Source organism: Gambusia affinis, linkage group LG21 (genome assembly GCF_019740435.1).
Source record: "Gambusia affinis linkage group LG21, SWU_Gaff_1.0, whole genome shotgun sequence".
Classification (NCBI taxonomy): Eukaryota; Metazoa; Chordata; class Actinopteri; order Cyprinodontiformes; family Poeciliidae; genus Gambusia; species Gambusia affinis.
The window spans coordinates 20140282-20163999 of record NC_057888.1 but is presented as its reverse complement, the minus strand read 5'-3'; the positions used below and the strand labels follow the sequence as shown (position 1 = coordinate 20163999).

Genomic DNA, 23718 nt, shown 5'->3' with positions numbered 1-23718 from the left:
TTCACATCATTCCAGACGACAATGGTTCATGGCGGCCGGGAATCGAACCCGGGTCAACTGCTTGGAAGGCAGCTATGCTAACCACTATACCACCATCACTTCAAAAGCTGCATATTAGAAGAACATTTTATGCTGTATAGCCAGATCTAAAGCAAATTAAAAGTACTTACACATACTTTCATAAAACATTGACAATGTTGTGCGATGGCCGGGAATCGAACCCGGGTCAACTGCTTGGCAAGCAGCTATGCTGACCACTATACCACCATCGCTGTAAGATGTCAATATCACAAGAACTTTTTCTGCTGTTTAACTAGATTAAAATGAAAATTTGACAAAATTCACATCATTCCTTAGACGACAATGGTCTGCGATGGCCGGGAATCGAACCCGGGTCAACTGCTTGGAAGGCAGCTATGCTAACCACTATACCACCATCGCTTCAAAAGCTGCATATTAGAAGAACATTTTATGCTGTATAGCCAGATCTCAAGCAAATTAAAAGTACTTACACATACTTTCATAAAACATTGACAATGTTGTGCGATGGCCGGGAATCGAACCCGGGTCAACTGCTTGGCAAGCAGCTATGCTGACCACTATACCACCATCACTGTAAGAAGTCAATATTAAAAGAACTTTTTCTGCTTTTTAACTAGATTAAAAAGAAAATTTGACGAAATTCACATCTTTCCTTAGAGGATAACGATCTGCGATGGCCGGGAATCGAACCCAGGTCAACTGCTTGGAAGGCAGCTATGCTAACCACTATACCACCATCGCTGTAAGATGTCAATATCACAAGAACTTTTTCTGCTGTTTAACTAGATTAAAAAGAAAATTTGACAAAATTCACATCATTCCTTAGACGACAATGGTCTGCGATGGCCGGGAATCGAACCCGGGTCAACTGCTTGGAAGGCAGCTATGCTAACCACTATACCACCATCTCTCCAATGGTCTGCGATGGCCGGGAATTGAACCCGGGTCAATTGCTTGGCAAGCAGCTTTGCTGAACACTATACCACCATCGCTGTAAGAAGTCAATATTACAAGAACTTTTTCTGCTGTTTAACTAGATTAAAAAGAAAATTTGACAAAATTCACATCTTTCCTGAGAGGACAATAGTCTGCGATGGCCAGGAATCAAACCCCGGTCAACTGCTTGGAAGGCAGCTATGCTAACCAGTATACCACCATCGCACCGAAATCTCTATATTAGAAGAACATTTTATGCTGTAAAGCAAGATTTAAGGCTAAAAATACTTACACATACTTTCTTAAAATATTGACAATGTTGTGCGATGGCCGGGAATCGAACCCGGGTCAACTGCTTGGCAAGCAGCTATGCTGACCACTATACCACCATCACTGTAAGAAGACAATATTAAAAGAACTTTTTCTGCTTTTTAACTAGATTAAAAGAAAATTAGACGAAATTCACATCTTTCCTTAGAGGATAACCATCTGCAATGGCCGGGAATCGAACCCAGGTCAACTGCTTGGAAGGCAGCTATGCTAACCACATGCTGTGAGAATGCTGTATAATAACAGAACATCCATAAGGGTCGAAAACACAATCAATTGCCATAATCCTGACCAAAGTACAATACACACAGAAACAGTACTTGCATGTAATAGAGATATTTAGTCCACAGGAATAACATTTTATATAGTTTGTCCATTTAGACCAGATCTTGAAGAATAATTCATCTTTCCTTGGACAGAAAAGATATCTTCTCAGAATGTAAATGTCCTGGCAATCAAACCAGTCAACTCAACAGTAGCAGCTTCAGGCTTCAACCATTTTCTAGTGATTGTCCTTGCTGCCAGGAGCACCAACAGAACAGTTTTTTATCTTCCAGAGTCCAGTTATCAAGTGAAAATGTTTCCTAAGGATTCAAATTTACATGGGATCCTTTCAGTAAAGATGTTGGAAGGCAGCTATGCACATTTGTTCCACCAAAAACGCTTTAATAAGGACAATCCCAGAAGAACATGATGATTTGCCCGTTTGTTCACTAGAGTCTCAACATGTGTCTCACATACTTTCCTGATGTTTTTCTGATGGCGGAGACACAAAAACAGGTCAACTGTTTTCAAGCAGCTAACCACTATACCACCATGTGTTGGAGCTCGAGGTCATCCAGGGTAACTTGTTGATCTGTTCCCAACTTTCAGATGAGATAGATAAGTTTCCTTCGTTTAGCCACTTGTTTCTTGTGTAGTTTGTATCACCTTGTTTACGATGAGGATCGAACCGGGTCAATTGTATGGAAACAAGTTTCTATGAACTGACCACTATACCACCATCGCTGTAAAAGTCCTGGTTACAAGAACTTTTCTGCTGTTTAACTAGATTAAAATGAAATATTTGACAAATATCTAAAATGAAGTCCTTCTCCAACCTTTAGATCTCTGCGATAGTTCCTCAAAACTCAAACACGGTCAACTGCTTGGAAGGCAGTTAATCTGGATCCATCCTCTAACCATCTCCCATCAATCTTGTTTGGTTTTAAAGCTAGATTATCAAATGCACACCATTACAAAGTATTTTTATCTAGTAATATTACAAATTTTAATGCGATGGCTGAATCCAGCATAGTGTCAATATTGAATGTGCAGCTATGCAGCCCTTCTATACCACCTTTGTCCATTAATACTGATATTAAAGAACTTTTATGCTGTATAGCCAGATTCAAATCTTTCCACATACTTTCTTAAAAGCATATTGACAATGTTCACAGGTCTTAATTGAGCTGCAAGGTAATAAACCTGTCAACTGATTGGAAGCAGCTATGCTGACCACTATACCACCATCTTTCTTTAAGATGTCAATATCACAAGAACTTTTTTCTGCCAAATAACTAGATATTAATCTTTAAATTTGAAAAATTCCTGATATCAGGATAGGTAGACACTGAAATAGATATAGGATGGGGAGAATGTTCATTCTGGTCAACTCTGGCAATAAATTTGAGAAAGGGATACCACCATCTCTGAATGTCTGATTTCAGAGAACTTTTCTGCTCATAGTTGACTTCAAAATCTTAAAATTTGACAAATCTTCACATATTCCTAAATATTTTACAATGGATTCTGCGATGGCAGTTCAAAGACTCCTAACATTGTTCTGTGGGATATACCACTATAAAACCTGAGTCTTGTAATGTTTATTTTGTAACAAGAAACCATATTTTCTGCTTTTTAAGTACTAGAGTTTGAAAAGGGTTTGTTAAATTCACATCTTTCCTTAGGATAATGACAACTTTTGTTCCCCGGATGTCATGTGAACTCCAGGTCAACTGCTTGGCAAGCAGCTTATGCTCTCACTATACCACCATCGCTGAAGATGTCAATATCACAAGAACTTTTCTGCTGTTTAACTAGATTAAAAAGAAAATTTGACAATTATCCTAGCAGATGGTTTATTGTATAAAGCAGCAATTACATCTATTAGTCTGGTGGAACCCGGATAAACCTGGACATAGGCAGAGAAAGGACCACTATACCATCCACCTTCTGCATCCAGACTCAGTATGAGAGTCTCTATTTTTTGTTGTTTACATGATTTAAAATAAAAGTTTTTCTGATGTTATCCTGCGTCTGTCTCGTGGATGAAATGTTTGAACCCGGTTATCACTGGCATGGAAGGCAGCTATCTCTAACCACTATACCAGTAAATAATTTATTAAGATCTCAATATCACAAGAACTTTATCTGCTGTTTATCTAGATTAAAATGAAAATTTGACAAAATTCACATCATTCCTTAGCGACAATGGTCTCTCCATGGCGATTATTTAATCAGTACATTGTTAAAAACTGCTTACTAAAACAGGGACTAACTGATCTTGCATTTCTCTATACCACTCGCTTCAAAAGCTGCATATTAGAAGAACATTTTATGCTGTATAGCCAGTTATCTCTGAAATTAGTACTTCATACTTTCTTAAAACATTGACAATGTTGGGCAGATAGAGTTGGGGAAAGGAAAGTATCAACGCTGTTCATTATTCAGCTATGGGCTGGAGTATACCACCATCGCTGTAAAAATCTCCAATAGCATTTCTGAATCTTTTCTGGTTTGTTTAACCCTAGATATAAAATAAAATTTGACAAAATTCACATCATTGTTGTTAGTAATTTAAATGCTAGGAGCTTCAGAGATTTTCCCCTGCTTCATAATATTTCTGTTTAGTAAAGAAAGTTTCTTTTGTATTTCTTGTATGTTTAAATCATCAGTTCTTTTTCACTATCTCAATTTTAGCTCTTGTTGCCCTCTTGAACATTTTTGGATGCTCTTCCTGCAGATTTTTCAGCTCAACTTCCAAACTTTGTTTCTTATTGACAATTTTCTTTTTCGATGGAGGAAAGGTCAACTGCTTGGAAGGCAGCCTTTAAAGCATCCACTATACCACCTCTTTATTATCAATATCACTAATATTTTTGATCTGCTGTTTCATATTCTCCTTAAAAATGAAAATTTGACAAAATTTGTATTCAGCCTTAGGCGACAATGGATCTGCTTTTTCATGGCCAATTGAAGGGAGATATAACTGCTTGGAAGGCAGCTATGCTAACCACTATACCACCATCGCTCAAGCTTTAATAGAAGAACATTTTTTTAAAGCCAGATTTAAGAAATTAATCTATTCTTGAGTACATTTCAAAACATTGACAATGTTGTGCGAATGGCAATCGAACCGGGTCAACTGCTTGGAAGGCAGCTATCCACTAACCCACTATACCACCATCGCTTTTCATTCTTTTACAAGAATTTTTCTGATGTTTAACTAGATGAGTCCAAAATTTGACAAAATTCACATTAAATTCCCCAGCACAGATCATTACACTTTTTGTTGCTGCTAATTCAAGTCATTTTCTTGTAAAATGGCAGCTATGCTAACCACTATACCACCATAGACACTGTAACAAGACTTATCAAGATGATCTATTTTCCTGTAATTATAGATATAAAATTTGACAAAATGTTCACAACATGTTCATAGACAAGGAGCTCGATATTAATCGAACCCCTCAACTGCTTGGAAGGCAGCTAAGCTAACCACTATACCACCATCTTGTTCAATTTGGCATGTTCAGAATCATCTAGAACTTTTCTGCTGTTTGAACTTTATCCTTTCTGAAAATTTTAGATAAAATTCACATCTTTCTCTTAATTGGATTATTTATACCATTAATATTGAAAGAAGGTCAACTTAAAGGCAGCTGTGCTAACCACTATACCACCATGTTGTAAGATCTCAATATCACAAGAACTTTTATGTTTATAGAGAATATAAAATTTGACCAAAACACATCACTTTCTTAAAAACAATGTCTGCATGAAGAGAAGAACCGGGTCAACTGCTTCAGGAAGGCAGCTATGCTAACCACTATACCACCATAAGCGCTCAGAAGGAATATCAAGAACATTTTATGCTGTATAGGGCCAGATTTAAAATGAAAATTTGACCACACATACTTTCATAAAACATTGACAATGTTGTGCGATGGCCGGGAATCGAACCCGGGTCAACTGCTTGGCAAGCAGCTATGCTGACCACTATACCACCATCGCTGTAAGATGTCAATATCACAAGAACTTTTTCTGCTGTTTAACTAGATTAAAAAGAAAATTTGACAAAATTCACATCTTTCCTTAGAGGATAACGGTCTGCGATGGTCGGGAATCAGAACCCAACTGCTTGGAAGGCAGCTATGCTAACCACTATACCACCATCGCTGTAAGCTGTCAATATTAGAAGAACTTTTCTGCTGTTTAACTAGATTTAAAGATGAAAATTTGACAAAATTCACTTTCCTTAGACATTGACAATGTTGCGATGGCCGGGAATCGAACCCGGGTCAACTGCTTGGCAAGCAGCTATGCTGACCACTATACCACCATCGCTGTAAGATGTCAATATCACAAGAACTTTTTCTGCTGTTTAACTAGATTAAAAAGAAAATTTGACAAAATTCACATCTTTCCTTAGAGGATAACTGTCTGCGATGGCCGGGAATCGAACCCAGGTCAACTGCTTGGAAGGCAGCTATGCTAACCACTATACCACCATCGCTGGAAGATCTCAATATCACAAGAACTTTTTCTGCTGTTTAACTAGATTAAAATGAAAATTTGACAAAATTCACATCATTCCTTACACGACAATGGTCTGCGATGGCCGGGAATCGAACCCGGGTAAACTGCTTGGAAGGCAGCTATGCTAACCACTATACCACCATCGTTTCAAAAGCTGCATATTAGAAGAACATTTTATGCTGTATTGCCAGATTTAAAGCAAATTAAAAATACTTAAACATACTTTCTTAAAACATTGACAATGTTGTGCGATGGCCGGGAATCGAACCCAGGTCAACTGCTTGGAAGGCAGCTATGCTAACCACTATACCACCATCGCTGTAAGATCTCAATATCACAAGAACTTTTTCTGCTGTTTAACTAGATTAAAAAGAAAATTTTACTAAATTCACATCTTTCCTTAGAGGATAATGGTCTGCGATGGCCGGGAATCGAACCCAGGTCAATTGCTTGGAAGGCAGCTCTGCTAACCACTATACCACCATCGCTGTAAGATCTCAATATCACAAGAACTTTTTCTGCTGTTTAACTAGATTAAAATGAAAATTTGACAAAATTCACATACTTTCATAAAACATTGACAATGTTGTGCGATGGCCGGGAATCGAACCCGGGTCAACTGCTTGGCAAGCAGCTATGCTGACCACTATACCACCATCGCTGTAAGATGTCAATATCACAAGAACTTTTTCTGCTGTTTAACTAGATTAAAAAGAAAATTTGACAAAATTCACATCATTCCTTAGACGACAATGGTCTGCGATGGCCGGGAATCGAACCCGGATCAACTGCTTGGAAGGCAGCTATGCTAACCACTATACCACCATCGCTGGAAGATCTCAATATCACAAGAACTTTTTCTGCTGTTTAACTAGATTAAAAAGAAAATTTGACAAAATTCACATCATTCCTTAGACGACAATGGTCTGCGATGGGCGGAATTCGAACCCGGGTCAACTGCTTGGAAGGCAGCTATGCTGACCACTATACCACCATCGCTGTAAGATGTCAATATCACAAGAACTTTTTCTGCTGTTTAACTAGATTAAAAAGAAAATTTGACAAAATTCACATCTTTCCTTAGAGGATAATGGTCTGCGATGGCCGGGAATCGAACCCAGGTCAACTGCTTGGAAGGCAGCTATGCTAACCACTATACCACCATCGCTGTAAGATGTCAATATCACAAGAACTTTTTCTGCTGTTTAACTAGATTAAAAAGAAAATTTGACAAAATTCACATCATTCCTTAACAATGTACTGCGATGGCCGGGAATCGAACCCGGGTCAACTGCTTGGAAGGCAGCTATGCTAACCACTATACCACCATCACTCCAAAATCTCTATATTAGAAGAACATTTTATGCTGTATAGCCAGATTTAAAGCAAAATAAAAATACTTACACATACTTTCTTAAAATATTGACAATGTTGTGCGATGGCCGGGAATCGAACCCGGGTCAACTGCTTGGCAAGCAGCTATGCTGACCACTATACCACCATCGCTGTAAGAAGTCAATATTACAAGAACTTTTTCTGCTGTTTAACTAGATTAAAATGAAAATTTGACAAAATTCACATCTTTGCTTAGATGGCGAATCAACCCAGGTCAACTGCTTGGAAGGCAGAATCAACCACTATACCACCAAACTGGTCTGCGATGGAGCTCAACTGCTTGGCACGCAGCTATGCTAACCACTATACCACCATCGCTGTAAGATGTCAATATCACAAGAACTTTTTCTGCTGTTTAACTAGATTAAAAAGAAAATTTGACAAAATTCACATCTTTCCTTAGAGGATAACGGTCTGCGATGGCCGGGAATCGAACCCAGGTCAACTGCTTGGAAGGCAGCTATGCTAACCACTATACCACCATCGCTGTAAGATGTCAATATCACAAGAACTTTTTCTGCTGTTTAACTAGATTAAAATGAAAATTTGACAAAATTCACATCATTCCTTAGACGACAATGGTCTGCGATGGCCGGGAATCGAACCCGGGTCAACTGCTTGGAAGGCAGCTATGCTAACCACTATACCACCATCGCTTCAAAAGCTGCATATTAGAAGAACATTTTTCACATCTTAACTAGATTTAAAGCAAAGCACAACAACTTACAAATACATCCTTAGTAATATTAACAATGTACTGCGATGGCTGGGATTTGAACCCGGGTCAAGTGCTTGGAAGGCAGCTATGCTAACCACAATACCACCATCACTCCAAAATCTCCATATTAGAAGAACATTTTTCTGCTGTTTAACTAGATTTATAGAATAAAATTCACATACTTTCCTTAAAATATGACAATGTACTGCGATGGCCGGGATTTGAACCCTGGTCAACTGCTTGGAAGGCAGCTATGCTAACCACTATACCACCATCACTGTAAGAAGTCAATATTAAAAGAACTTTTTTTGCTTTTTAACTAGATTAAAAAGAAAATTTGACTAAATTCTCATCTTTCCTTAGAGGATAACGGTCTGCGATGGCCGGGGAATCGAACCCGGTCAACTGCTTGGCAAGCAGCTATGCTGACCACTATACCACCATCACTGTAAGAAGTCAATATTACAAGAACTTTTTCTGCTGTTTAACTAGATTTAAAATAGAATTTTACAAAATTCAGATCTTTCCTTAGAGGATAATGGTCTGCGATGGCCGGGAATCGAACCCAGGTCAACTGCTTGGAAGGCAGCTATGCTAACCACTATACCACCATCACCATAATAAGTCTCTATATCAGAAGAACATTTTATGCTGTAACTAGATTTAAAGGTAAATTGCACAACAATACTTACAAATACTTTCTTAAAATATTGACAATGTACTGCGATGGCCGGGTATCGAACCCGGGTCAACTGCTTGGAAGGCAGCTATGCTAACCAGTATACCACCATCGCTGTAAGATGTCAATATCACAAGAACTTTTTCTGCTGTTTAACTAGATTAAAAAGAAAATTTGACAAAATTCACGTCTTTCCTTAGAGGACAATGTTCTGCGATAGCCAGGAATCAAACCCGGGTCAACTGCTTGGAAGGTAGCTATGCTGACCACTATACCACCATCACCATAAAAAGTCAACAGGTTAGAACATTTTCACAACTTAACTAGATTTAAAGCAAAGCACAACAACTTACAATTACATCCTTAGTAATATTAACAATGTACTGCGATGGCCGGGATTTGAACCCTGGTCAACTGCTTGGAAGGCAGCTATGCTAACCACTATACCACCATCACTGTAAGAAGTCAATATTAAAAGAACTTTTTTTGCTTTTTAACTAGATTAAAATAAAATTTACACATCTTTCCTTAGAGGATAACGGTCTGCGATGGCCGGGTATCGAACCCGGGTCAACTGCTTGGAAGGCAGCTATGCTAACCACTATACCACCATCGCTGTAAGATGTCAATATCACAAGAACTTTTTCTGCTGTTTAACTAGATTAAAAAGAAAATTTGACAAAATTCACATCATTCCTTAGAGACAATGTTCACGATGGAGGGGAATCGAACCGGGTCAACTGCTTGGAAGGCAGCTATGCTGACCACTATACCACCATCGCTGTAAAAAGATGTCAATATCAGGTTAGAACTTTTTCTGCTGTTTAACTAGATTTAAAGCAAATTTGACAAAATTCACATCATTCCTTAACAACGACAATGCGATGGCGGGAATTTGAACCCAGATCAACTGCTTGGAAGGCAGCTATGCTAACCACTATACCACCATCACTGTAAGAAGTCAATATTAAAAGAACTTTTTCTGCTGTTTAACTAGATTAAAAATAAAATTTGACAAAATTCACATCTTTCCTTAGAGGATAATGGTCTGCGATGGTCGGGAATCGAACCCAGGTCAACTGCTTGGAAGGCAGTAATGCTAACCACTATACCACCATCGCTTCATGTCAATATTAGAAGAACTTTTATGCTGTTTAACTAGATTTAAAAGGAAAATTTGACAAAATTCACATCATTCCTTAGACGACAATGGTCTGCGATGGCCGGGAATCGAACCCGGGTCAACTGCTTGGAAGGCAGCTATGCTAACCACTATACCACCACCGCTGCAAAATCTCTATATTAGAAGAACATTTTATGCTCTTTAACTAGATTAAAAAGAAAATTTGACAAAATTCACATCGTTCCTTAGAGGACAATGTTCTGCGATGGCCGGGAATCGAACCGAGGTCAACTGCTTGGAAGGCAGCTATGCTAACCACTATACCACCATCGCTGTAAGATCTCAATATTAGAAGAACATTTTCTGCTGTTTAACTAGAATAAAATGAAAATTTTACAAAATTCACAACATTCCTTAGACTACAATGGTATTCGATGGACGGGAATCTAAACCGGGTCAAGTGCTTGGAAGGCATCTATACTAACCACTATATCCAATATCTTTATATTAGAAGAACATTTTATGCTGTAAAGCCAGATTTAAGGCAAATTAAAAATACTTACACATACTTTCTTAAAATATTGACAATGTTGTGCGATGGCCGGGAATCGAACCCGGGTCAACTGCTTGGAAGGCAGCTATGCTAACCACTATACCACCATCGCTCCAATATCTTTATATCAGAAGAACATTTTATGCTGTAAAGCCAGATTTAAGGCAAATTAAAAATACTTACACATACTTTCTTAAAATATTGACAATGTTGTGCGATGGCCGGGAATCGAACCCGGGTCAACTGCTTGGCAAGCAGCTATGCTGACCACTATACCACCATCACTGTAAGAAGTCAATATTAAAAGAACTTTTTCTGCTGTTTAACTAGATTAAAAATAAAATTTGACAAAATTCACATCTTTCCTTAGACGACAATGGTCTGCGGTGGCCGGGAATCGAACCCGGGTCAACTGCTTGGAAGGCAGCTATGCTAACCACTATACCACTATACCACCATCGCTCCAAAATCTGTATATCAGAAGAACATTTTATGCTGTATAGCCAGATTTAAAGCAAATTAAAAATACTTACACATACTTTCTTAAAATATTGACAATGTTCTGCAATGGCCAGGAATCAAACCCGGGTCAACTGCTTGGAAGGCAGCTATGCTAACCACTATACCACCATCACTCCTAAATCTCTATATTAGAAGAACATTTTATGCTGTATAGCCAGATTTAAAGCAAAATAAAAAATACTTACACATACTTTCTTAAAAATATTGACAATGTTCTGCAATGGCCGGGAATCGAACCCGGTCAACTGCTTGGCAAGTAGCTATGCTGACCACTATACCACCATCGCTGTAAGAAGTCAATATTACAAGAACTTTTTCTGCTGTTTAACTAGATTAAAAAGAAAATTTGATAAAATTCACATCTTTCCTTAGAGGACAATGTTCTGCGATAGCCAGGAATCGAACCCGGGTCAACTGCTTGGAAGGCAGCTATGCTGACCACTATACCACCATCGCTGTAATAACTCAACATTAGAAGAACATTTTCTGCTGTATAACTAGATTTAAAGCAAAATTTGACAAAATACACATCCTTCCTATGTAGCCAATTTTCTGCGATGGCTGGTAGTCGAACCAGTTCACCTGCTTGGCAAGCAGCTATGGTGACCACTATACCGCCATTGCTGTATATTGTAAATTTTAAGCAAATATTTTTTGCAGTATTAGCAGAATTAGAGCAAAGTTTGACAAAAAAAATTATGTGATTGCCGGGATTTTATCCTGGGTTAATTTTTATACTGACCACTGCCATCATTGTGATAACAAAACCTTATGTAGTCCGAAAATATGTATCCAGAAATATCTTTCCTTTATTATAGATTCTGTTATATAGTTATATAGATTCATTTAATTACTTTGTGCTGAATTTAATAATAATGTTTTTTACATGGGTTGCGCACTTGGTCGAGGTGTTGCCGTGCAGCAAGAAGGTCCTGGGTTCGATTCCCGGCCTGGGTTCTTTCTGCATGGAGTTTGCATGTTCTCCCTGTGCATGCGTGGGTTTTTTCCAGGTTCTCCGGCTTCTTCCCACAGTCCAAAAATATGACTGTCAGATTAATTGGTCTCTCTAAATTCTCCCTAGGTGTGAGTGTGTGTGTGAATGGTTGTGTGTCCTGTATGTCTCTGTGTTGCCCTGCGACAGACTGGCGACCTGTTCCGGGTGAACCCCGCCTCTCGCCCAGAACGTAGCTGGGCACCAGCAACCCTCCCGACCCCACTAAGGGACAAGGGTGAACAGAAAATTGATGGATGGATGTTTTTAACATTGTTTTTTTACACACTCTTGAATAGGATATTTACACTCATATAACTCATGGTATATTAGCTCATGTAATTTTATGACCCCTATCCCTCTGTCTGGGACGCTACTTTTGTATTGTGCTTCCACTGCAGTTAGCCGCATTCCGGACTCCTCAGCTACACACTATATAATCCTCTATTTGGTTTCTTAGATGTTGAATCGTTATAAACAGTGTAAGTGTTATAGAATAGAATGTCACAACAACATGTACACATTGCTTTTAAAAACGCATTTAAAGGAGCCTGTGTGATTTAACACTGAAGTAGTACCCAACTGTGACCAGAAGGTGGCAGAACGGGACTGCAGCGTTCAGCGGGAATCTACTTTCACCCGGGCAGGAGAATCTGCTTCCTTCAGCTGTGAGTTCCCCGCCCACACTCTTGGTGAAATTAGAAAGAGGAAGTGTAGGCCCTGAACGCAGATAGGAGAAAACCCTTTTCCATATTTCACGTTCTGGGTTTCCCTGATGTAAAACCACTATCTGATATTGGCCATGACTAAATATGGTCGCAGACAAAGCAACGTAGCTAAGCAATGTTTGCTAAAACATTATTCATAGGTTGACTATGACTATAATCTACTTGATATTTAGGGTAATTCAGGGAAACTGCACACATGTTTGCCATCTTTGTCTTATTGCATTCTACCAAATTACCAGAGAATGTAGTTTTCAAGCCGGAATAAAAGAAAGGGAAGATAACTCGCTTATGGCATTTTGCCATATTTAACATATTGTTCAGAGGTGTGGGGAATTAATTACCAAAGCTCTTTACAACCACCGAGTATCTTACAGAAACGAGGCGCTGACGAAGGGCCGGTCAAAATTGTTCTGATGGTCGCAAATGGCCCCCACACCCTCTTTGGACACCCCTGGTTTATTGCAAATAAACAATCAATATATGAATATGATGCAAATCACATTCATATGTGTGACTTATATCACATATATGTCATAGAAATCACAATCATTTTTATGACGATAGATCCAATTGAAACACAGTGTTGAATGATTCAAGGTTGACATTTTTGTTAATTATTTATGTAGCCTATTTATTTGTATAAACGTATCTGTTTTCTTAGAGCTGGACTAAAACTAACACATGAGGGTTGAATATCTGGCTTGATGGTTCGGCGTAATGTTAGCTGGTACAACTTTAATTATTGAAAAATTTTAAACATAATATGTGGTTTTTGCTTAATTACTGGTAATATAAAACAGTAATTAATTACTTAATTACTGTTTATATATATATATATATATATATATATATAAGGAGAGAGAAGGAGAGAGAGAACTGAATCTGGTGGTAATGTGACAAAAATAAATTCGTTATATATTCATTACAACCCTTTCTATAGAATAGATACAGCTTCCTAAAGCTTATTAGAATATTTTAGATTGATGGATACGACACAATCTGAAAAAAATGACTAATTTGTTATTCGACTTAGTGATGACTAATACATCGACACTGCATTTGTTTTTTTTTTTTTTGCTTGCTTTATTGTATTTACAACATATAAAATAAACACATTGCAAACACCGGGTAATTTCTATGATTAATATATATTTAAAAAATGGGTGTAGCAGATATTGTCTAACAAGATGTGCACAACACAAATCACATATGCATTTTTCAGAAGCTGTTTTGCATACGACGAGTGGAGGGGAAGAGGGTCTGGTATAAATATTCCACAGGAATCAACAAGAGGAAGTCCAGAATTGAACTACAGAATGATTCAGTACATGCCTGTGTAATTCACACATACGTAAAAATTTAGCTTACATTCTAAGAGATAAACTAGCATCTCTTCCGGGCCAGCTTCACAGCCTCTGCAAACCTGTTTTATTTATTTATTTATTTATTTATTGTATTGCAGAGCTGCTGAGTCATGATTCCGCAGGCTGTTTTCGGAGCCTCCGAAAACGATCGGCGGAGAGCTTAAAACGCTGTAAGCCTAGAGCTTTAACTCGCAAAACCCGACGTTACGTCATCACCGCCGACCGTCGTGTTTGCACGGTCCGGGCCTCGGCGGTGTGAGTCTGTTGAGTCGGTGAGAAGCTGTGCTGCGGTTCTGACCACAGAGAAAATAAAAGAATAGTAGATAATAAATAACGCCTCGCTTTTCCCAACGCCTTTTCAGCAGTCTCTGTACTGCTTGTTTCCCTGAGAAAAGCCTCGGGCCGCGCCTCAGTAGCTGCGTTTCCATTCATAATAAGGCGAGACTTGACATTTTGAAAAGAAATTCAAAACGTCAATTTAGAAAAAAAAAAAACTCGTTTTCCGCGAAAAAATTGGGATGAGTTGGGGTTTTTTTGTTGCTGTTTTTTTTTTCCATATCAAAGTTGGTCTATTTTGCAAAAAAAAAAAAAAAGAAAACAACACACAATGGAAACCCCTTTTTCTGTGCATCACAATCACATGGTCGACAACTGGATGTTACTACTGGCAGAAACCATGAAGAAGATGGCAAGAAGAGGAGGGAGGAGTTTTCAATGATTAATTGCGTGAACAAACTCATTCACATGTTTTTCAAATTACGTTTCACATTCAATCAAAATCCTGAAATTGCTAATTGGCGTTCGGAATGGAAACCCAGCTTGTTGTCTTTTGGTATAAACCAGACTTTTCAAGATTTCGAAAAAGTCTTTCAGACATTTTCTGTTGCCTTCTATCAAAGAACTGTTTTGTTTTTAAAGTCGCTTCACAGCTTTTGTTTTAGTTGGGAGCCTTGTGAAAGAGTTACCTACAACAAATGAGCCTCTTCTAAGCAGCCAGTCATTAAGGAAAGTGCTTTTGATGGAGAATAAAATAGTCCCAAAAAGGGTAAAATAGGATTCCAACATGAGCTTAAAAAATTCATTCAGGAAGTCAGAATTGTTCCTGATGAGTGCACAAAAATAATGGATTAATGATAATATGTAAATAAAACATACATGTACCCACTTTAGCTGTAAATGATATAGGAAACTCTTGCTAAAAATGAAAAACAAAACGGTCACTTTTGCAGAATCGGTCAACTGAACTCCCCCAAAGTAGCATGATGACAGTCTATGGAAAGATAATTCCACGTATTAGTAGATGCGAGACTTCAAGCTGATGTGCTTCTGTTCTTTCACGTCTCTTTAAGGCTTAAATGTGAGGCTTAAAGGCTGCGAGTGTAAAAAAAAAAAAAAAAAAGAAACATGTCACAACATCTGCTTCCACCTAATGTACAGAGTCTGCTGAACCTGGGTACCATGTCTCTTCCGTTTTACTCATGAGTCACGCTGCCTGCAGCTCACTTTGAGTTACGACTCAAAGGTTTAAAGTAGATGGGCGGCCGGCTGTAACCACAGCTCGGCTTCTGGTAACAGCAGTCTCTTGGAGGTAAAACGTTAGCCGTACTCAGAGGTAGGCGGCCCTGTCACCAGTTTGCTGTACCCTGACAGGGCCCCCAGGTCAATGTACAGCGAGCCCTTCCTCCTTAAGTGGCCAGAGTCTTCGGAGTACAGAGATGATTCTGCAGAGAGGAAAAGGTGAGCACGTGTTAAAATCCAGTCGCGTCTGATAACGTGACAGTTTCGAGCGCACTTCCAAAGGGCTTACCCTGTGTGGTGTCATGGTGCTGGCTGGGCTGCCGTAGCAACGCATGGGTGGCCTCCTCCAGGGCCGAGTCGAGGCTCCAGCAGCGCGGCTGGTCCTCCCTGGGGGGGTTCAGGGCGTCGTCCTTCAGCAGCTCCGACGCGGAGCTCCGCAGGGCGGGGTTTCTCTCCAGGGCTCGGCCCAGGAAGGAGCGCATGGCCGCGCTGCAGTCCTCCGGTATGTCCTCCAGAGGCGGGGCCTGCTTGTGGATCTGTCGGCACACCAAACACAGGACGCGTCTCATTAAAACTGCAGCCAGGCCAAACGGTGTGCAAATGTCCCAAAAGATCTCCGCCAGCAAACAAAGCAATTTGTCTGACAAGTTAAAAACACAACACTGGGCTGAGACTGCAGAGGTAAATAACCAGTGCTCCATGACGGGTTTCATGGGGAAGTGAGTAACTGTTTGAATATCTATTAAAAAAATAAAAGGTAACCATTTAACAAGCAGAACCATGTAATGGAAGAAGTAGAGACGCAAAGAAGCAGAAGTGATGTTGACTCACTTAGTGTGCAATAGGTCAAACTCATCTTATCACCTCACAATCTAGTCTAAAATAAGTCACGGAAACTGACGACGGGCTTCTAAACGCAGCAAGTGGTGTCTGCCTGTCTCGAGGAGTTTCGTCGCCGAGCTTGACTTTATCTTGCTTCTCCAGTATTGACAAATACAATGATAGCCAAAAAAAAAAAAGTTCTTTGTAATCAATGTTGGATGCACTGTGTTTGGCAGCTACATGTCTGGCATTTTGGTGGTCTAGACACAAGAATTTAGCCTGAAGCAAAAACAGGTCAGCTTTAGTCTGTAAACCGGACAATGAGGCTGGTGAGCATAATGACTGGGCCAAAGTACTGAGACAAGCATGATAGGATTACAGTAGGGTTAGGGTTGGACTGTTTTGTTTGACAAAATGTCCAGAACAGTTCTAAAAATATGGGGCTCAGTCTGCTGATTCTGGAAATACAACTCTTCATCCCTAAGGATGACAAATACCTGCCTGGATTTTCTTGGAATCATATCAAAACACTCTCCCAAACATCCTGATCTCCATAGCACAATACAGGATGACATGTACGTATTCCCTTGCAGTCGGTACCAACACCAGAATGCAGCTTCATCTCTGCACACCCTGCGCCGCGCAGCCACATGACACGTCCAGCCGGCGTTATGCTAGCACAGACGCAACCCAGTACTGAACTCTGTCAATCTCGACTGATGCATCAGCAAAGCATCTTCATGCAAATGATTTAACTGTCGGATGGTGCAGTAGATGCCTATCACTCCACTATTCACGTCAACAGTTTTGTCCTCTGGTGCCTGTTTTAGAAGAGTGTAGTAACCGTTTTTATTTAAGCACAAACTGTTTTGGTGTTTTGTAAGGATCCTGATAAAGGCCACAAGCCAAACACATGTTGGCTTGCTAATAAAGTTGCTTCCTCAATGTTTAAAGTGTTCAATCAATAGAGCAGGCCTCGAGGTCCGGTGTCCTGCAACTTTTAGATGCATCTCTGCTTCGATACACACACAGTCAAATAATGAGGTAATTTGATTCAGGTGTGTTGGATCAGGGACAAATCCAAAACTTGCAGAACTCCGGCCCTTGAGACGTGGGTTGCAGGACCCCCTGCATGCATTTTGGATGTAGCTGAAGCTATGCCAGATTAAATACAGTCATCTCATATAGTGCTTTTTACAGTCATTTTGAATACACAAAACACTTCACAGTACAGTTACATCAACCCATTTGCTCTCACAGATGAAACTTGGGGTCAACTTAACCAGGAGGAAGCTGGCATCAACCCCACAACCTTCCGATTGCAAGATGACACCTCTACCCACTGAGTCACATGGATTTCTGTTCCAGATGTGTTTGCTCCTTGCAAATCCTTGCGAAGCTGTACTATCAACTTTCTCCAAACCCTTCTGTTTGAGACTTACTTAGTGCTTGTCTGTGATTACATGACAAATATGAGAAAAACAAATGAAATAAGCAAAAGTACTCACAATGTAAAGGTAGGACGGGTAGGCGGTGCGTGGGTAGCGTCTGACCCAGGGAGGACTAGCAGTCTGCATATGGATTATGGTGGTGCCCAGGCTGTAGATGTCCGTCTTGGTGTTATGTCCTCGACACAGAACCAGTTCTGGACTCATATACATCTGTTTGAAAAGAACGTGACGCCAGATAAATGCTACATGTGGGCTGCAGACCCAAAATGACAGAACGAGAAGTGAAAGTTGTTCCACTTTTAGTGATCATCTATTGGATTCTGACTGTCAGAGAACCGGCAAACAGGAAGTGTCCTCTTACACAAGAAGGGGCTTTCTGTGATAAACAAGCTAACCTTTAGGCCCACGCTCTGTGTGTATGTGTTTGTGTGTCAAGGTATGCTCAGTGCTAAATGTTTATTGGCCTTCGAGTGAAAAGCAAACACAGCAGCTGAGGTCAAATTTGTTTTTCTCTACTGGAAATTCCAGCTTGCTCTCCAGTGTTAATGTGTGTCTGAGCATCTTGCTGTATTCTCTGGCTCTCTCTCTCTCTCTCTGTCTCTCTCTCTCTCTCTCTCGCTGGGTGTCTGCCCCTGGGACTTTCCGCAAGCCAAGCCGCGAGAGGCTCTGCGTGCAGATGTGACACACAAACAGGCTCCAAACATCTGAAAAACAGGGAGCGTATGTTTTTGGGAGAGACGGGCGTTTGAGAAATCCCTCGGACTCTTCCCAAAACCTCCTGCAGATCAAAGTGCAATCTGGGCAGACACAAAACTGCTATTAGCAGCAGTGAGGTCAGTGAGTGCGGCGGTGGCCGTGCTGTAAAGCTTGCCAGCTGTTGAGCTCAAGAGCTTGATCTTTAGAAGAGCATCACAAAAGGACAAACAAGTGCAGACAGGTTTATCGACTAATTAGTGAAAACCTTGTGTGAGGGTGGGAATCGAGCCTGAGTCAGAAACAAGACGCCTGCTGACTTTTCTAGTGAACACTCATCAAGTTTGATTCGAGGAAGCAGCAACAGAGAGAGGCTGTGTTCGAAAGAAGCTTGCGCTTGCATCCTGTACGGTTTTGTTTTTGTTTTTTCTCACCTCTGTTCCTCTGAGGTCTCTGGGGGTGTACGTGTCCTCTGTCATCTGCACCGTCAGACCAAAGTCCACCAGCACGGCCTTGTCCGACATCAGGACGATGTTGCTGGCTGAAAAAGGAGAACGCAGTGATTCAGAGACGTTGCAAAGGGGATTGTTTTTTCTTTTTTGAGTCATTTCGGAATTTCTGCAGAAAAAGCCAACACAGTCCAACCTCGAGGCTTTGGAATGTGTTTTGTGCTGATTTGAAATGAGAAGGATGTTGGGTGTGTCAAAGGCATGTGGACAAGGAAGTGAAGTAAATGGTTCTGGTAAAGCTAATCCTTGCCAGCAAAACACTCCTTGAGAGAAAATGACTTGGGGTTTGATCATTAGCAGGAAAGTGTCGCATACCACAGAGACAAAACAGAAGGACAGGCTGGCTGTTACCGTAAACCTTTAGCCCTTTTTATGGACACTAGCTCTGACTGAGAAGGGGTTTGGAATTTACACACTGGGACTCTTTAAGACATGAGGCTGACAGATTTGTGAGTGAAATCCTTTGATCCCAACTGTACTGGGTGGCTACCTTTCATCACATTTCTCCTTTACACTCTACAGTCGGGGCACTGATGGTGAACATCGGATTTTTGTCAGTCTCACCCGGCAACATTTGAAGACTTGCTTTCTGGTTAAATGAGTCACTTTTTTTTCTCAGAAAACGAGTTACATGAACTAAACTCATCTGAGGCTTCGCTGCAAAGCGAAACAAGGATATTGTTACAACGCTGCTTGGTCATTTCCTGAGCAGATCGGCCTTGGCGAGCTCAGGACGTCCGCCAACAAGCGTCAAGAGCAACGCATTCGTTTCCTGTGTCTCTTACGTTTGATGTCGTGGTGGATGACTTTGTGCGAGTGCAGGTACTCCAGCCCGCGCAGGACCTGCTTGGCCACCCAGATGATCTCGAACTCCCTCATGGGCCCGCAGCTGTCCAGCTTCTCCAGGACCGAGCCGCCTTCCCCGGCCTCCATGAACAGGTGGACGCTCTGGTCCCAGAGCACGGCGCCGTACAGCTCCGCAATGTTCTCATGGCGGAATCGGGCCTGGAACTCCACATCGGCTGCTTTGAAGTTCTCAATGGGGATCTGTGGGGAGGAAGATTGAACGCAAAGTTAAAATCAATAGCAGCAGAGGATGTGTTTGCTCAATGCTTTTGGTAAATAAATTGACACGCAAACTTGCAAAAACATGAAATGCTAGAAGAAGAGATCGTCAAGTAAGAAAGAGCAAGGTTTTTGGCCAAATGTATTTAAATACGCAAACAGGGATTGCTGTTCTGTCGAATATAAAGACGATATAAAGACACTTTGTGCCTAAATAACTGACAACTTTTGAACTAATATAAACGTTTTAAATGTTTAAAACTTGAGGGAAAACTGTGACTTTATGACACAATTTAAAATTTGAAATTATTATAGATTAATAGTAGCATTTTAAAAAGCAAGTACAAGTAGTTCTATGTTGGGTTCCTTAAAAAAAAATCAACAAAATAGGAAATTTAGTAAGTTGTAGGAAACTAGGTCAATAACACTGATTAGCATAGAGAGCACAAGCATTTAGAGGAGAAGCTAATAGGTTTGTGTGAGTGTGTGTGTGTGTGTGTGTGTGTGTGTGTGCATGCATGCGTGTGTGCATGCATTCGTGTGTGCATGCATGCGTGTGTGTGTGTTCAGTTTAAGCTATTTAGAGATTCTGGTTTATCTACAGTTTTTTTATTTTTTATTTTCAGTTAGCTTAGTAACAAAGCTAGCGCTATCTGCAAAGTCGCAATCTATACACCTATAGGACACTTGGTGCTTTTTCCACTATTTTCCTTCTTCCTCCATTACACATCACTTTTTATTTTGTGACTTTAAAACATAACTTGAAACATATTCTATTTAAGTATGGAACACAGCTAATACTTAAGCAATTCCTGCTAGGAAGAACTGTGCTGCATTATATTTCGGAACGACTGGACAATTTGAAGACAGGAATAGTGCCAGTGTGATCACCTGTATTTTCACTAAATCGATTGCAAGTCATCATAATATTACACAACCTTAAGTATAGAATCCATTGATAATGTGTTTAAGTGGAGAAAATGCCTTAAAATACTGCTGTCATCTTATGTTGCTAATAGTAGTTATCTTGGTTAACTAGGAGAAAAAAATGGCAAATCCAATCCAACTTATAACTGGAACACAGTTAAAGTCGATGTCATGCGTTCATAAAATAGAGAATTGCAGCTGTTCTGGTGTACATGCAATCATGTACATGCATGATTGCCTTGATAGTTTCCCCTAAGCACAAGAAGAAGAAAAACAACTACATTGCAACATTGCACAATGTATTAGCAAAGTGCATTTAATTATACCAGGATTTTTCATGTTATGAATCAGATATCCCCAGGAACTGACTCCAGGAAGTTTTCCCAGCATATTCACGGTAGCGTGCAGAGTCAACATGAAGTTCTGATAAAACCGAAGGTAGGAAACTGCTCCTTCCTCATTTGTCAATATGTTCCATGCACCAAAGCGTAAACAACACCCCCTCCACAACCACAGCGCCACAGATGCACGTAGATATCGTTGCACACATATAAAGATCACATGATGTCTTGTGGAAATTGTACCATTTTCACTGAAATTGTGGAAAAAAAGAAGAAGAAGAAAAGACAACAAGGGCTGCTGTGGGAAGTTATGTTGAATGTCCAGTCTTGCTTCAGCCTTTGCCCTTTTCGTATGTTTTCAAAAAGAGCAACTCGCTCTCTTCCTCTTTCAATTCAAAGGAAACCATAGCTGAGTTATGCACACATGACTGGTCTCTGCGCAAGCTGCATTCACTTGGCTGAGGAAATATTTGGCAGAGAGAGAGAGAGTTACAAGAAATCAGGTGCAGGTCGAATTCCAGCGAACACTCACCAGTTTACAGGCCATCCTCTTCCTGGTCGTAATGTCCTGAGCCAAGTGAACTTTCCCAAAGGAGCCCTTGGGCACGAGACCAGAGCCTGGATTCTTGTAGGTCAACTTCCATGGAAACAGGAGAACGTCCAGGTTGATCTGATAGCGGCCTTTCTTAACAGCCATGTCCTTCTGCACAGCATGAAAACAAAGTTAAACCTCTGAAAGGAAACACTAAACGTCAGCAAAAGACCTGCGGGCGAACGCAGCGAGCCTCACCTTGTTCAGCAGGACTCCCATCTCCTGGGGCAGGTGCTGCAGAGCTGCAGCCTGCATGTTGGACAGGAGGTTCACGAAGGACAGGATGTCTTGCACCGTCCCGTAGCGGACACCCCCAACTCCGTTGGCGTAGTCCTTCTGCTCCTTCCCCGGACCCCCTCCGTCCCCGATCTCCTCGTTCTCATCCATCTCCTCCTGGGAAAGTCCCTCTTCATCAAACGACAAGCCCGCTTCTTCCTCCTCTTCCTCGAGCTGATAGAGCGTCTCTGCTGCGTTGATGATGTCCTCTACGTTCATGTGAGCCAACAGCAGTTCCAGTCCGGTGTCATATTTGTAATCCATCGTGGCGCTTGTCTCTAACCTCGCGACCTGAAATCAGACATCGGGAGGTTATTGGTTTTTGGTCAGATGGCTCTCTTCGGTCTGGCCTGCAGAATGTACAACAACACTCATGCTCGGATAGAGCCTGACTGAGGCACGCGGCGGGGAGGGGCTCCAGGGAGAGTTTTCAAGGCAAGAGAGCAGTTTCAGAGTAAAGCTGGGAAACTCCAGCAAAGGTCAGCCCTGCGTTTACAGACTGACAGGGAGTCATTAGGGAGGGGCGGGACGGAATTTGACTGATTTACTGCAAACTAAAGATAAACACCTGCCCTTCCACAGAAACACAAAGAATTAATCCTTAGAAAGAAGGAAAGGAAAAAAGAAAACCCCTGCCTAAGTGACAAAATGGAAATACAGATGAAGAATTGATGTAGAAATTGTAACACATTAACAATAAGTCTTCTTTAGACTTGGCATAAAAACACCGGATATGAAAAAGAAGTCATCAGGATAACTAACACTTACCTAAAATGTCTAACAGAAGCTCATCATCATCATCATCATCATCATCGTTGCCTCTCCATAGTGCGCCTCCGACGTCTGGTGAATACTGACGCGTGATGAGTGTCTGACTGCTGACTTCTAAAGGAAGAAAACAAAGGAAGTTATAGGCCGACTGCACGTAGCAGATGACGTTGGGTGGGAGGATACTTTCTCTTTGTAGGTTTTGGTTTGCTTTTTCTCTGGTATTTAGAGATGGAAAGTCAAAAGTTTTTTTTTTCTTTTTCTTTTTTGCTCAGACGATTTCTTTTTGGGCAAAGACCTTTTACGTCAAGAAATACGAGAGGGAGGAAAAGGCACGGAGTCCTCTGTATTTGTGGGCATCGAGGGTGAAAATGTGAAAGAAGTGGGGAAATAAATTGCTCTTTGGTTGAAGAGTTGCGATCTCACACAGAAAATGGTAGAAACAGCAGCCTTAACTGTATTTTGACTGCACTACAGCTGTCTAATGTCTTGGACAGTCTTCAAGGAACGAAGTTCCACGCTAATAAAAAGCGTGGGACTTCTGCTATAGTCAGACAGTATTAAATATACGTTGC

The 23718-nt window shown here is 40.7% G+C and overlaps 1 protein-coding gene and 23 non-coding genes across 24 annotated transcripts; all 24 read right to left on the bottom strand.

Moving 5' to 3' along the window:
* Nucleotides 1–200: 200 nt before the first annotated feature.
* Nucleotides 201–272, bottom strand: trnag-gcc. The gene has a single exon. It is a non-coding gene; the product is annotated as a tRNA-Gly (tRNA).
* A 97-nt stretch (nucleotides 273–369) lies between these two features.
* Nucleotides 370–441, bottom strand: trnag-ucc. The gene has a single exon. It is a non-coding gene; the product is annotated as a tRNA-Gly (tRNA).
* A 101-nt stretch (nucleotides 442–542) lies between these two features.
* On the bottom strand, nucleotides 543–614 carry trnag-gcc. The gene has a single exon. It is a non-coding gene; the product is annotated as a tRNA-Gly (tRNA).
* Nucleotides 615–711: 97 nt separating this feature from the next.
* Nucleotides 712–783, bottom strand: trnag-ucc. Its single transcript has one exon. It is a non-coding gene; the product is annotated as a tRNA-Gly (tRNA).
* Nucleotides 784–1300: 517 nt separating this feature from the next.
* On the bottom strand, nucleotides 1301–1372 carry trnag-gcc. The gene has a single exon. It is a non-coding gene; the product is annotated as a tRNA-Gly (tRNA).
* A 4139-nt stretch (nucleotides 1373–5511) lies between these two features.
* trnag-gcc lies at nucleotides 5512–5583 on the bottom strand. Its single transcript has one exon. It is a non-coding gene; the product is annotated as a tRNA-Gly (tRNA).
* Nucleotides 5584–5844: 261 nt separating this feature from the next.
* trnag-gcc lies at nucleotides 5845–5916 on the bottom strand. Its single transcript has one exon. It is a non-coding gene; the product is annotated as a tRNA-Gly (tRNA).
* Nucleotides 5917–6013: 97 nt separating this feature from the next.
* trnag-ucc lies at nucleotides 6014–6085 on the bottom strand. Its single transcript has one exon. It is a non-coding gene; the product is annotated as a tRNA-Gly (tRNA).
* Nucleotides 6086–6355: 270 nt separating this feature from the next.
* trnag-ucc lies at nucleotides 6356–6427 on the bottom strand. The gene has a single exon. It is a non-coding gene; the product is annotated as a tRNA-Gly (tRNA).
* A 270-nt stretch (nucleotides 6428–6697) lies between these two features.
* On the bottom strand, nucleotides 6698–6769 carry trnag-gcc. Its single transcript has one exon. It is a non-coding gene; the product is annotated as a tRNA-Gly (tRNA).
* A 97-nt stretch (nucleotides 6770–6866) lies between these two features.
* trnag-ucc lies at nucleotides 6867–6938 on the bottom strand. The gene has a single exon. It is a non-coding gene; the product is annotated as a tRNA-Gly (tRNA).
* A 266-nt stretch (nucleotides 6939–7204) lies between these two features.
* On the bottom strand, nucleotides 7205–7276 carry trnag-ucc. Its single transcript has one exon. It is a non-coding gene; the product is annotated as a tRNA-Gly (tRNA).
* A 93-nt stretch (nucleotides 7277–7369) lies between these two features.
* Nucleotides 7370–7441, bottom strand: trnag-ucc. The gene has a single exon. It is a non-coding gene; the product is annotated as a tRNA-Gly (tRNA).
* A 101-nt stretch (nucleotides 7442–7542) lies between these two features.
* Nucleotides 7543–7614, bottom strand: trnag-gcc. The gene has a single exon. It is a non-coding gene; the product is annotated as a tRNA-Gly (tRNA).
* Nucleotides 7615–7918: 304 nt separating this feature from the next.
* trnag-ucc lies at nucleotides 7919–7990 on the bottom strand. The gene has a single exon. It is a non-coding gene; the product is annotated as a tRNA-Gly (tRNA).
* A 97-nt stretch (nucleotides 7991–8087) lies between these two features.
* Nucleotides 8088–8159, bottom strand: trnag-ucc. Its single transcript has one exon. It is a non-coding gene; the product is annotated as a tRNA-Gly (tRNA).
* A 606-nt stretch (nucleotides 8160–8765) lies between these two features.
* On the bottom strand, nucleotides 8766–8837 carry trnag-ucc. Its single transcript has one exon. It is a non-coding gene; the product is annotated as a tRNA-Gly (tRNA).
* Nucleotides 8838–9444: 607 nt separating this feature from the next.
* On the bottom strand, nucleotides 9445–9516 carry trnag-ucc. Its single transcript has one exon. It is a non-coding gene; the product is annotated as a tRNA-Gly (tRNA).
* A 599-nt stretch (nucleotides 9517–10115) lies between these two features.
* Nucleotides 10116–10187, bottom strand: trnag-ucc. Its single transcript has one exon. It is a non-coding gene; the product is annotated as a tRNA-Gly (tRNA).
* Nucleotides 10188–10616: 429 nt separating this feature from the next.
* trnag-ucc lies at nucleotides 10617–10688 on the bottom strand. Its single transcript has one exon. It is a non-coding gene; the product is annotated as a tRNA-Gly (tRNA).
* A 101-nt stretch (nucleotides 10689–10789) lies between these two features.
* Nucleotides 10790–10861, bottom strand: trnag-gcc. The gene has a single exon. It is a non-coding gene; the product is annotated as a tRNA-Gly (tRNA).
* Nucleotides 10862–11314: 453 nt separating this feature from the next.
* On the bottom strand, nucleotides 11315–11385 carry trnag-gcc. Its single transcript has one exon. It is a non-coding gene; the product is annotated as a tRNA-Gly (tRNA).
* A 97-nt stretch (nucleotides 11386–11482) lies between these two features.
* On the bottom strand, nucleotides 11483–11554 carry trnag-ucc. Its single transcript has one exon. It is a non-coding gene; the product is annotated as a tRNA-Gly (tRNA).
* Nucleotides 11555–14759: 3205 nt separating this feature from the next.
* Nucleotides 14760–23716, bottom strand: map3k8 (mitogen-activated protein kinase kinase kinase 8). The gene is made up of 8 exons (XM_044104427.1): nucleotides 23144–23716; nucleotides 22298–22666; nucleotides 22040–22210; nucleotides 19960–20221; nucleotides 19100–19206; nucleotides 18030–18182; nucleotides 15989–16235; nucleotides 14760–15902 (listed from the first exon to the last, which is right to left on the bottom strand). The coding sequence occupies exons 2-8, from the start codon at nucleotides 22637–22639 to the stop codon at nucleotides 15778–15780; spliced, it is 1407 nt and encodes a 468-aa protein (XP_043960362.1). The 5' UTR covers nucleotides 22640–22666; nucleotides 23144–23716; the 3' UTR covers nucleotides 14760–15777.
* Nucleotides 23717–23718: the final 2 nt, after the last annotated feature.